A 14,010-nucleotide genomic window follows, 5' to 3' on the forward strand; every position below is an offset into this window, starting at 1 on the left:
GGTTGCGTCTGTCTATCTTCTTACTTGCATGCAAATTCGATGACATGGGCAAGCACGAGTAAGGGGGTTGACCCTGGACGGCACCGGGGACGACAGGGTCTATGTAACACTATGGTCGTCTGTTTCACTTTTCGTTTTGTTTTACGGGCACCGCATTCCCTGCAGATTGCACTTTCGCTGGGTGGTCTGGCCTCTGCGCCACGTCAGGGACCTTCCAGTCCTTCTACACATTGGCAGCACGCTTCCTCGCCTACTATTGAGACCTCCGTCGTCTTCAGGAAAGATTGAGGATGTTGTAATAGGTTGGAAGTGCTAGAGCAGTTTGGAGTAAATAGGATCGCATTCCATAACCTAATTTCGACACTACTTTAATCCACTTTGTTTGGGTGAGGATTAAGCGTGGACCAACAAAGCTAAACTTATTTGCTAACCACCGGACGTCCCACAGAGTGATGACAATGGACTTCTTAAAACTGAGTTTTAGAAGTCAAGTTTATTTGTTTATCCTGGAGAAAGTAGTCTACATAATTGCGGGATGGAGACAAAGACCTTTGTGCTCTTGCAGCACTCCTGCTTCAGCCTATCGCACCACCCCTGGTGGCACTGACATACTCCCAATTCTCCACATCACTTTGTTAAATCTGGTCAGGGAAGGTGAAGAAGATGAGCAGGCAAACTTTGACATCGCATAGCTAAGACCTCAACCAATTTTAGTTGGATGTTATTGTTATGCTGTGGGGGAAGAAACCGTGGGTCTACTTCTTACCTCAAAGTGCCAGATTTGTACATAAAAGACTAGTGAATACAAAGGAATGTGGTGACCGAGACATCTGCAATTAGTGGTAGAGTATGTAGGCAGCCATTGGCTTATGACCAACGCTTTTCCAGCACACGTACAGTCGCCGTTACATATGGAGTGACCGAAACAAGTTTTGTAAAGATATCAACATGCCAAAATGTAAATGACATTAGTTAGAGTAGTGACACTGACTACAGTCTACCCTTTCATCCCTTTCCACGAAAACATTAATTGGTTACAAATTTTAATAATTTATGCCCGAAGTGAACAGTCTCCACCAAATTACTAACAATGTTGCCCCACTTTTCTTTTTCGGAGTCCATTGCAATGAGAGGTGGCCAACCCGTGGCAGCCTCGGTGTAAGGCATGACATCCCTACCACCAATTCAGTAGTCCCAGTTGTTCCTAATGCAGCATGCCTCGTCTGCTCTCCATCTTCTTCCTACATATATAGACCTAAATTATACTCCGACATCATATAACCCAAAAGCGTTTTAACGTAGGTGAACAATGCCCCTTCCCGCATATTTATTATGTGAAAGGAACTCTGACGTACTACTGGATGGCAATAATATGAGAACAATGCAGTGAGGAGAAATGAGCGCCAAGTATTTGCTCCATGAAGTTGCCCTCCATTATTTGTTTACTGGCTACGAACTTCGCTTTGTCACACCTATTTCCCCGATTAGCAGCAATCCCTTGACGGTTGGAAGAAAAAAGGATAACCCACATTACACATTAGAGGGAAACGCCACTCCAGACCCCACAGGGTCAGGGAAATGCTTACCGACTTCGGAACCGGGCATTTTTCCAAACACGTTCTTAAATGCTCCGGTTTCCTAATCTCTCACTGGCTCTCCGTTTCTGAAAGGCAACAATAAGCATTTGTTGCACTTTGATATGCCCTACAACGACTACATAGAAGACTAGAACTGATACATGCCCTCCGTACGATTGCACAAGGCACAAAAAAATGTACGCTTTTGCGCAACAAATATATAAATATGTTGAGGAAGAAAAATTGATATATTGCCTGCTGTTTGGGCATAAATACCAGACCCCCGCAAATTTCACCTCTTTAAAAACGTGATGAAACCGGGATCGCTTCATCTAACACTTATTTTCGTCCTTTTATGTGAGATTTAGCCCATTTAAACAAATTGTAGATATACATTGTTCTCACTAAATGATAATTATTTTAGACGGTAGGCTTTTATGGCTTTTAATTTAGTTTTGGAAAAATTGGCTTCATTTTTAGCAAATATTGGATTTGATTCGTGGGAACCTAAAGCTTAATGCGTTTATTATAATATTTTATTTTTAATTTTGCTGCAGGAAAGAGTAATTACTGCAGGCAGTGTGGCGTAGATAACGTTTAGAAAAGTAAAGCTAGCCGTGAGCAGAATTTTGCCTCTTGTGGTCGTAATGATCTAAAAATTGACTAGAAAGCCATCTCACCAAAGTTGAGGAGACTTATTTGCTTTCTTTTAAACTCTACATCAAAACACCAGTCAAATTCATACATGCCTGCATGATGTGCATGAATTTTTAAAAAAATTTTATGCATTTAGGCCTCTTTCGTGTAGAAAAAATCAGCCCAGGGAGCTGACAATCCACATTGAAGCGTAGATTTTTAATGTACTTACAACTTTAATAAGCTTTTTTGGACAAGTAATATTACAAAAATTCATGTTTGAGTCCCTTAGATGGGCAGGTTGTAAGGCTTTTCGTGCATTTAGAGTGTAGGCGTATCTAATCTCATTGATATTGATAAGAGCCAATAATGCAGGTCCAATTTCAAATGACCGATCATCATGGAGCCTGTTCAATCCGAATTCACGACAGCATATGTTTCTTTAAAGAGCACATGCATTTAAAATTAAAAGATTTTTAAGTGTTTGCAAATAAATTCCATGATATTCTTTTTAGATCTTGGAGAGTGTTGTCTTCCACAGGAGTCATCGTGCTTCGACCATTTGGAAAATTGTGGCATGTTTGGAGGACTACGCTGTTGTCGACCGATGTACTGTTTGGCCAAATGGGGCAACAAAATTGGCAAATGCCGTCACCCGAATGAAAACATTTTTTGAAATGTCCAACAGCCTGCGTATTTATAGCCCCACTTTTCACAATAGTTTATGAAAATACATTAGAAGAGTTGTCAAAATGCTCACGGAATGCAATGTTTGTGTGATCAGAGACCAGTCACCTTTCCAGTCAGAGAAAACCAGGAGTCTTTCCTACCGACATTTAGGGGACACCTGAGATAGGGCGTGTGAATATGCGCGTTCAGGTGCATGGGAAGCCAGATTCTTAAGGCAAGTGCACCTGCCTCTGAAGGCCTGCAGTACTAATACTCCCAAGGTGCCTGCAGATGATTCCAACTTCCGATTATTTACACATTCCTAAATTAATTTCAAGAGAGTAGGCATATTTAAAAGCACAAAACGCAGCTTTTTGGTATACTGACCAATCAGGAGAAAGGGGGAGGCGGAGAGGAGCACTGCTTTATGGAATCTCGCAAAGAAAATATCCTTCTAAAGTGAAATGGAGTGAATGACTACGAAATGGGCGGATAATTCGCATTGCCTTTTTTGTTTACATTAGAACTCAAAAAAGCTCAGATCACAGCACTCAACTAAAAATACAGTGGAAGAGTATACTACTTACTAACTATTAGTAGGGCTGGGTGATTAGACCGCCAAGTCAAAACACAACTTGAGGAGATTAAAATCCCCACGTCTTTCAACACACCATTAAAAATAACTTATTTATACGATATTATGAAGGTCTCATTCCGGTTTTTTTTGGACAGACGAGCAGCATTATATGCTTTTGTAAAGGGTATAATTTATGGGCAGTGTTGCTTGAATCAATGTGTGTGGCCACTTTGTTATCGCGGTGAGATCTCTCTGCGATAATTAGTTAAATTTAGAATAAGGTTCTTCTTGCAAAATTGTTGCCTCTGCATGAATTGAGAAGTCGGGGGAAATTCACATCACTCGTGTGCCGGATGCCTGTCGGCCTGGACGACCATCCAGTAGCAGTCATGAATATGAAAGAATGAATAAGACACGATTGGATTGAATCACAAATTTAAAAATCACAATAAGGTAATAAGAAAAGGAAGAACACTTCTCAGACAGTAAAATCGGTTTGTACATGTGTCTAACTGACAGTGGGAGCTTGGTTGCGAAAACATGGATATTAGAAGCACAAATAGTCAAATATATATGTACATATACGTCAATTTTCGAGACTTAAATGCATTTCTTTTATTCTGGAATACTACCCTGTTTAACTTTATTTTTAAATTTTTGCGCACAGCTCTAAAAGCATTTCTGATGTTTCAGAATTCTGATCAAATTGGTGTCATAGAACCCGGTAGAAAGTAACATTTTTTTAGGTTAATTCTCAAAATTTTAAAAGATAATGCGTTTTTTAATATTTAGCTTTTCTTTTACTTTGTGCCATAAAAATTAAACGTCTTCAAATGTAAGAAAATCGATATTTTGCAGTGGACCAATAGCATTTTGGCGAGGATCTACCAATCAGCTGTGTAAGTTGAAAAACGCAGCCTCAACTCTTTGCATTCACTTCGAATAATGAAATATCTTGCGAATTTGTGGAAAAAGCATGAACGAGAAAATGAACAGTCGATTGGTGAAGGTGGAGGTGAAAATGAAAGTCAAATGTCTGTTAGAAAGTCGTCCTCTTCGATGCATGGATTATTTACTATCATCAGTCGTTTGAAAGGTGAATATCTTGTTGCTTTAATTGTGAAATAAATGCAGCATTTAAATCCATCACAAAATGACCTGCAAAGTCAAAATTTTAAGTTGAAAACTTAAAAATCTACATCTCTAAATTCTTGAGTTACCTTCATCATGCAGAAATGCTTTCCCATTAAGGTTCACTTACCACTTGGTTTTCAAGTTAATATCAGGTAAACCGCCCTTAATTTCGGTGTTTTTAAATTATTCTAAAAATAAAAACGACCAAAGATTTTGAAATTCCTGAGCATACTTTAATCCATAACGATAAAATTTAGGCTTATTTGTTAATCGGATATGCTGGCAATCCTTGTTCTAACACGTCTCTTTATTCTTTTATAATTTTTTTCTGGACAACAAAAAATACGTTTAATTGCCGCAGGCAGGGGGGTTAACTTTCACTTGACGACAATAAGACGACCACGAGACACCGATCAGTTTGGACAGCATTTTATGCAAGAGGCTTTTACACGACGGCGTGTAGAACGGGGTTAACTAGTTCCTGCTAAAGTATGACATAGAAAGACCCAATAGTAGAACGACCTTATCATGTCAAAACGGTCTGCTACGCTGCCTTAATCAATTAGGTACGGTGGTTCCATAAAACCGCAAATTGTCCCTGCCCACTGTGCTCATGGTTCTCAATGCAAAATTCAGTTTTGTTGCGTGGCAGGTTATGTGCTGATCTAGGGTCCAGTACCTGGCAGGTGGTCTACATTCATGGGAACGGGTAGGACTGCCACTGACAAGTAAACACAAGACACCCTTTCTAGCGTTTAAGTGACTTAAATTCCTTTTTTTAACCGCCTCAGCATTTCACCATCGTAAAGAATGATTTTTTAACGTTTGCATTAAAATTAGCCACTTATAAAGTTTTCCAGACCTACTTTTGGTAAAAAAGATTTTTTGGTTTACTTCGCGCTTTCATCCCACAGGAACCGAAACTGACGGTCACCTAGCAAGGTGGCGTGAAGATTGGATTGAGGACAAAGATGTGACAAATGAAGAAGAAGTTAGTAATTATCAATGTTTGAGTAATCAAATAAAACACGGTTACTCGATTTTCCTTCTATGGTTCAAAAGAAACGTCAGCTTCATTCGCGTGTTCATCATACTGGGTGATGTGATCACATTTGTGAGTGATTTTCAACTTTAAAACAGAATTGTTACTCGCAACAATAAAGTAGGCATCGTGTTTTGACTGCAGTGTATATTCCTCTGGGTATTGGTCTTCGCGACGTACCTCCTCACCGATCCTGCCATCGAAAAACAACATATAATCGGTATTATAAGTAACGACACTATGCCATATCCTCCAGAACCCGAATTCGATATCCAAGAATACGTCTCCAAAATTGTTGCTTATCATCGTGAGGCCACGGCCAGTTTTTGCTACTTATGTATAACTTGGAAGAAGCAATTAATTTTACTACCTTATATTTTAATGTTTTTAAGTAAATTTATCCCTAAATTGATGCCTGGTTTTGTTTTGTAAACTTAGTAATTCCATAAATTGGTGTAAGGAGCACATACCATATTTCAAATTACTGCCAAATTTAGGTCCGTTCTCAAGAGCTGCGGCCATCATCTCATTTTTTGTCTGCTTCACCACTCTAATTTCAACAATAGGTGCAGCCGTATCCCATGGCTACTCTTCTATAACTGTAAGTCAATAAATCATCTTCGTACTTTGTTAATGTTAGATTTTAAATGCTGTAAATTGTCAGACAATTTTGGCAGTCAAACGTTCTGTTTTTTATAGTAATTTTGGCACAAATAGGATGCCTGCTTTTCTTGTCGCGAAACGCAAATTTAGTAAGTACATTTGTAACCATAAGAAGCAACATTGTCAACATAAAACCGGTTTCACTCACTCAGAAGTATTTCAACTCAGGTGTCTGATTACATCGTCAAAATGCTAGAAGGCACTTTCGACCAGTACAGATCAACAGCGGACAAGAAGATTCATTACCTCTGGGATACCATTATGGGAATGGTATTTGTTCTAAACAAACGCGTTAATTTCACTGGTTACTTTCGATTTTTCTTTTAGTTTCATTGCTGTGGACTCAACAATGGTCACGATTTTCCTGAAGGACTACGTAAGAGCGCTTGTAAAAAATTGGTTTTTGTTTTAGGAAAAGGTATACATGATGTGCTTATCCCATCGTTTTCATTTTAGACAAATAAGATATTGAACTTGTCTCCAAAAATTATTCATATCAGCTTCAATTTGGCTTTAAAAGGCTTAAAAGCGAAATTAGGCAGAAGTTGACAAGCAATACTCAGCACTTTATTTGAGTACAATCAAATTGTCAAGCACTTAAACAAACTTTGCTATGGTTTTCAAAGTTGTTCTTACTTAAAATCAACACAATGCTACCGCTGAAAACATTGACCTGAATAATTTTGTGGAATCAATTACATTTCGTAGAGTATTTTTCTTTTACATTTTATTCCTCTTTAGCTGACGCCTGTTGCTTACGAACAACGACAGGAGAGAAATTCGATCCCTACTGCAACCTTTATCCAGGTCCCTTGAATAGCTTCTTCTATACCGGCTGCAGAAAGGATGTTCAAAAAACGATAGGAGATGTCAGAGATCAACTCACAATATCCATGATTCTCCTCCTCCTGCTTCAGGTAAAGTAACGTAAAATGACTAACTGCCAGTATTCTGGTCATTTCAAGCAAGTATTTCACTGACTGTGTCTATTTGCGATTGCTGAAATGCGATTATTTTTTTGTTTTCACCTTTTAACTTAGCTTTGGCCCTTTCTATTGATGACCTTCCTTCTGCAATCTGGAGGAATAGTTGTACGTCACTCCCAGGCATCCAACTTATAAATGGACTTATAATTTCAAAATTGGATGAAAATAAAAAAAATTTCCAAAAATTCGCCGAGTTTATTTTTAAAGAGAAAAGGCATGAAAAGCTATTTATTGAGATTAAAAGCATCAATTAATCTATAGGTGTTGGTTTAGTAATTAGAGTACGCAGTGTGGTCTTAGAGGCCATAGACACCTTCAAAAGCACAAATTGCGGAGGCTGAAGAGCTGGAGTGATGAAATTGCAAAATTCCTTTTTTGAGCATCCTCTTTCTTCACGTTGGCCAATACAGTACCGTCAAGACCTTGGAAAACACTCATGAGTCAGCAACAGGCGTCAATAAATTTGTGTGGGGGCGTGAAGACCTTTGATCCCATCTCGTCTACTCTATCGTGGGTGGGTCCTAAATCTCTTTGTAAACCACACTTTTTTTGGCGCTTAGGGCTAAACGATGTCTTACGACAGGTGTGTTCTATATGCCGGTGGTTTTTTTCCAAGAAGATTGCTTAGAAGGGTTGCCAAAACTACTACTTTGCACCCATTTCACCTTGCCGCCCTATTCACACTTTAAGGTAGTCAAGCATTCACTCTGACTTTCCCTTGCCTTCATTCACACCATTTGCATGTCTTCACAGGAATTTTTGCCATTTAACTTCTTCAGACATTGCATGCTTGCTCACCTCTTCACAGATTACGAGGCTGAGGTGCTTGCCAAATACAAATGTGGTTCTCATAATCCTTCTCTTGTAGGTACCCACACATCCAGATCTAACTTTTCTCTGTGTAATTTAAATTTCTTCATTTTAACTTTTTCTAGACCACATTTGCCTACCGGTCTCCCCGGCATCTGCGCGGGCTAAGGGTCACTAGCCAGTGGTCTGCCATTTATGCCGAACAGTAGAGAGTTGAGAACCAATGTTTTTGCGTCTTCATCATTCCCTCACAAAGCACAAAAGTGCTTGTGTTAAATAAATTCAATTTTAGGCAAATTTATGAGAAGTCCCCTCCGAATTTGCACAAACCGTGATATTTACACCTGAATACTAACGGTTATGTAAAAATTTTTCTCATCGGTTATAGCAGTTCTTGGAGAAGATCAATGCTAACGCAAACGACCTTTTTACCCGTTTCATTCATCACTAGAGCATTTTCAACAATTCCCAAGAAAGGGCATGCAAATTTTTAGGTTACCAGTAACATAGCACACTTGACAAGGATTTGCTCTAAATGAAAGTTTATTTTTGCCTAATTTTGTGTCTAAGTGAGAGGAGAAAAATGGACTTACGCAGACAGAACTACTCACTGCTTCTGGAGTATTTTACATCCAGTCGAATATTTACAATAAGCACTCAGTAGTTGTACGACATTAAGAGACGCAATCCGAGCCTAAGACACTCCAGCCTAAACAATTTCGTGTGGACTCACAAAACAATACGTTTCTAGGCTATAAGGTAGCTTAAAGTTGCGCAAGAGACACCGTTGCTAGGCGACACCGTATGCTTTCATACCTCCGTTATGCACGTGTGGGTGAAGTGGAGATTTGGAATGTAATTCACTTAAGTATCGTGAGTGTTTAAAAATCGCTTGTCAATTCCACTAAGATACAACGTCCTCTGCTTCGAGTTTGGTGAGAAAAACTGTATTAGTGGTGAGGAAGGCGCAGTTTTAGTGGGTGGGGAATTGTGACAGTAATGTGTATTTACTTCAAATCGACATATATAGTTATTAAAATAATCACCTAATCAAGTCATAATTCCTAATCAATCAGGATAAAACTAGCCCTAATTTCTTCATTCATAAAATGCTTTTTCTTGGCAAGTGACTACTTAAGTCTGGCTCTAGACACAGCCGTATGCACATACAAGTGGGTGTTGCTAAGAGAAATGACCATCACCACCAAAAAAACTATCATCACGAGGCTGCGGAGGAGGCGGTATCGTGCTTCCATTTCTTTAAGGCGCTGTGTAAAACCTCCTCGTGGATAATTTTTACGGTGGTACGAAGCACGTGATCTCCAGTAACCCCGAAATAAGAAGTGAAGGACCCCAAGTTTTATTTTGGGGCTGGATTAAATCTGACTAGTAAAGCACTTTCCAGTTTGGCCTACCGTTGTGCCGTGTAAAGGATCGAGTTAACAGAAAGAGAGTAGAGGGCGCCAATCTGACAGATCGACGGAAAGCTGTGCTTTGCAGCACATAAACGATCGTGTGCCAGATACAACAATTAGGCAGAAAGTTGCTCAAGGCTATTTAGTTGTCACAGCACTTGAAAATCTCTCAAGCATACAATCAATCAGTCAAAATCGTGAGAATATTCGTGTTATTTTCTGTTAAGACAGTAGCAAAATGTGAAGGATAAATGTGAATCGCTCCCTGAAACGACACATTAAATGACTTCGGTTTTAAGGAACCGCCTCCGTTAAGCGTCAGCTTACTTTATTCAGGACAGAGTTAGGCAAAGAAACTGCCAGTCACAGATAGAGGGGATCCAAAGCTTTCCAATCTTAAGGGGGAATTGATGTATGACATTTGCTCCTCACTCATCGGTGGTAGTTTTAAAGCCTCTAATGGGTTATGCTGAGTGCTGAGGCGTGGAAGATACTAGGTATTTATTTACACGAACTCTTCAGTCTCAATGGTCGTCTGAAGGTCGTGGAGTTACGACTCTACCATCTTCTTTAGCAGCTAATCAGCACAACGCCAGTTCATCAGAACCCATCCATCATATTATTAATAAAAGGGAGAAAATTAGCTGCCATAACTACTTACTTATAGCTCACTGCTTAAGTAGTAAGGAAATAGGAGCTGGGATTACAAAGTAGAATTAAATTATTTCAATTCTTTGCCAGAATAAGATGTTGAGTAGGTGAGCAGTCATTCAGAGACTAGACTAAAACCCCCTACAAACACGGTACTTCGATAATGATGATACCGAGTTTTGAGCGCCAACATTGAAGGTTAAGTGCTCTGCCTTTGAGACGAATTTACTACCTCAAATAGGTGTGGTTAGGCATTTGCCGCCCTCTCTTTTACCTGCTTTAAGACTGGTATGCACTTACAGTCCATTATGAAATTTTGTGCTTCTTTCTCCTCCTTCTTTAAGTTCTTTCCTTCTTTCACATTTCCTTCTTCTTCTTGCTCTTTCTCAACTTTACGCACATTGATCAGCTTGGTGCAACCAAATACGCAACTGCACCTACGCTTTGGTGCTCGCCGACTCCTCGAGTGACCTTGAAGGTAGGTTACTGCAGAGGTGGGTTAATTAGCCTCTAGTTTTACCGTCACCCAATTTTACAACGTCCTTTTAAGTAAATTGTTAATTTTTTTTCTCTCACTCATAGGAAACGTTACCCTTTTCCTTTAAGATGGCAAGACTAAGAGTGTTGCATGCGAAGATTTACCAGGGGATAAGTAGGAGGCTACTAGTGGGACCTTAGTTAAATCTATAAACTCGAAAATTACGTCCCTTAGTCTTTTAAACAAATGAGGCGACTTACTCTACGTGGATGAGGCTTGGTAGTTTACAGGCCATCTTTCATCATTATTCACCACAAATAGCTTAACTGTGATGAGATAGCAGACTTCTCTCTCACATTTTCGTTCTTCAAAAATCTTTTTTAATATCGTCAATCATAAGCCTATAGATTATAAATGGGGTCCTTAAAATTAACAAAAAACCAATGTAGGGTACTTGATCACACCCTAATGCAGTGTTTTTCCATCTTCTCTCACGCCGAAGATCTACAGTTCTAATCCAATTACTTAGGATGACATATCATTGCAAGGTTTAATCTGATGTAATGAAACATGGTGGATTTTACTGTACACTTTTTTTAATATCTTCGCCTTGTTTAAAAAAAGTGGTCTCGAACCAGGCAAAAAACCCCCCTCCCCCACCTCGATAATGACGATTACAACGCACTCGCCTAATTTTCAGGTTTGACAGGCAGTGGATATGTTGCACAACCAAAATAGCGACTAATGTCATGCAAAAGTTGCCTAGCAATACGGAAACAATGCTATAACCTTAGCAACGAGCACCATTGTCGTGTTCTACGGGAAGTTCATTTTTTGAGGGAACTAAGGGGGTTTAAGAACAGCACCCATTATAAGCGAGGCGGTTAAAAGGGCTTCCTTTGCAAGGCACAAAGAGGTTTTTCAGTGGTGCGAAGTAGTCAAAGGCTTTAAAAAGGTGTTGAATCAGTGTCAAACTCCACAAGAGCACAAAGGAATGAGATAGGAGTTGGAAGAAAGGCATAATTAAGGAAAGGTGAAGGAATGGTTAAGTTTACACATGTGTAGACAAAGATAGGGATGGAAGGATGAGTAATTGGAGAAAGAAATAAGAGAGTGGAGTGTGAATGTGAAGGGATTTGAAAAGGACCTTGGTAAATGGGTGGTTAGAAAGCGAAATGAATTGTAAAGTTAGATTTAATAGAAGGATGGATAAGGAGAGGGGTAGATGGTAGGCGAGAGTCAACTCTACGATAATGAAAAGCACATTTTTTTCTTCTACCGCTTCTAACCTGTGCAGAGAAGTGTAGAGTACGCCACCACCCAACTAGTGGGGTGACGCAAGTTTTATAAATGAATTACCACACAAGTTTTCTACTGACGTCCTTACATTGCCTTGCTGTAGAAAGCGCAACAAATTCTCGCATTTTTTTTCTAGTGTGGTACAATGCACATTTAGGTGGTAGGTAACGGTTGTAGTGAATACGGGTTTAGCAATTCAGGCGGAGTGACTTAAAACTTTGACTTAGTTAGCCACCACTCATTTGGTAATTAATAAGACAGGTAGTCAAAAAATCCTCCCTTATGGATGGGTTTTCACTTGACCACATATAGCCAACTGAAGCCTACCTATGAGGTAGAAATTCGCAAGCCGAGTGAACCACCTCGGTAGGTGGATTGTGAGAATTTAAGGCCACAGTCGACTGATTGCACCAGTACAAAAACACCGAGATGGCAACTTCGTTCCATGTATTTTTTTCGACTGCCGATTCAGGTAGGGGGGCCACCTCTGGGTATCTGTGCGCCATCATTCTTCCAAAGGTCATTTGGTGGGTGGTAAAACTGAGGTGCCGCCAGCAAATTCCCAACTTGATGCAAAAGATTTATAGCAATTTGCGGCACCAGAGTAGGAATATTAAATCAAAAGTAGAGCCAAAATTGTGAGTAGTTGTTTTACCTTTGATTTTTGGCAAAAAGAGTCTCATACTACAGCTGCTTTAAGATGTTACGCTTATGAATCTCAATTCCAATTTCGCACATAAGTAAAATTACTTTTATTAACTTACAGAAAGTTGGTTAATTTGACCTAAGAAAGTAGGATGACCTGCACAAGTCCCTCCATCCAACCAATCGGAATGGCTTTGATCCCATAGATCGATCGCATTTATCCAATCAGCATAGGTGACGGTGCAGACAAAAAATATGGCCTATTTTATAAAGCCTAGAGATGCTTACCTTGTACATTTTCCGATTAACATTATAAATCACCGCCTGCATACGCGGTAGTCCCTTCCATTTACTTGAATCTAACCCTATTCAAAGTACTACCTGTAGTCACGTGACATTTTGAAGCATTTGAAGATGCCTTCCAAATGATAATTTATTATGGGTCTTTCTTAAAAGAGAAAATAATATTACACCGTCTTCACTAAACTCTCGTAGAATTGCCTATCATGGCACTTCACTTCACTCATTAACACAGCACGTCATAGAGGCCAATTTTATTTTGACCTAAATTAAGCTCAATGTGGACATTCTCTTCCCCATTTTATCTAAAATCTCGTCAAGTGAGCTGTCCGCACCACCCCTATCATTCATCCACAAATCCACTCACTTAACCATTAATGCAGGGAGCTATCCAAACACAGTCTCGTGGAGCACGAGATCTGACGGCCCTGATAAACCCGAATACATTCATCCACAGTTAGTGAATAATGGGGGGGGGGGGATTTGTGTTCCATCGTCTTCAAATGCATTGCATCTACTGAAACACTCGGAAGTGAAGCAAACGCCAACCCCCTGCACACCTAAACTATTAAATAGAACAGAGTAACTCATAAAACTAGACAATTCTTGATTATGAGAAAAATAGTGGGTGGTTGTTGGTGTAAAAGAGGGATTAGAAGTAAATAGACGGGGTTCTGTTAATATTTGCTGGGATCTTCTGCAGCCGGCCTCATTTGTTTACAAGCAAATCGTGAGCATCACAATTACGATGAGTGCGGCCTAAAATGTAAATAAGGAGGGTTTCACAAACAGTTCCCAAATCACCCTATTTACTGACAGGACAGAGCATGGCACTGAAACTCACCTGCAATAGAATAGCGGCAATGGAGATGTACATAAAAGTCATCATATTGTCTGAGGTGAATTTGACAATTTTGTCTCTACATCCTGACACATTAGCAGCTTGGGCTGCCTTAGAATCACACGAAACGGTCGTCATATTGCAGCATTGCAGAGGTAGAGATTTGTTCAGCTTGTCTGCAGAGATGGAGAAAGAGCAAATGAGCACAAGACCGTAAGAGAAGTGGTAAAATATTTCTTAAACGTACCAAAATCGCCGTAGCCATCCATGCCGCAGCAAATTGAATC

The 14,010-nt window shown here is 39.7% G+C and overlaps 2 protein-coding genes across 2 annotated transcripts; one reads left to right on the top strand and one right to left on the bottom strand. All coding sequences in view use genetic code 11, as the record gives it.

The window, feature by feature from the left end:
• Positions 1–5,292: 5,292 nt before the first annotated feature.
• On the top strand, positions 5,293–8,303 carry EGR_03660 (hypothetical protein; the record flags this gene model as incomplete). The annotated part of the gene is made up of 6 exons (XM_024492909.1): positions 5,293–5,302; positions 5,508–5,707; positions 5,780–5,957; positions 7,040–7,220; positions 8,064–8,148; positions 8,220–8,303. 6 exons carry the CDS (start codon positions 5,293–5,295, stop codon positions 8,301–8,303), a joined length of 738 nt encoding a protein of 245 aa, XP_024352792.1.
• Positions 8,304–13,599: 5,296 nt separating this feature from the next.
• On the bottom strand, positions 13,600–13,992 carry EGR_03661 (hypothetical protein; the record flags this gene model as incomplete). The annotated part of the gene is made up of 3 exons (XM_024492910.1): positions 13,600–13,641; positions 13,727–13,899; positions 13,971–13,992. The coding sequence occupies 3 exons, from the start codon at positions 13,990–13,992 to the stop codon at positions 13,600–13,602; spliced, it is 237 nt and encodes a 78-aa protein (XP_024352793.1).
• Positions 13,993–14,010: the final 18 nt, after the last annotated feature.

This window comes from Echinococcus granulosus (assembly GCF_000524195.1).
Source record: "Echinococcus granulosus chromosome Unknown EG_S00019, whole genome shotgun sequence".
Lineage (NCBI taxonomy): Eukaryota > Metazoa > Platyhelminthes > Cestoda > Cyclophyllidea > Taeniidae > Echinococcus > Echinococcus granulosus.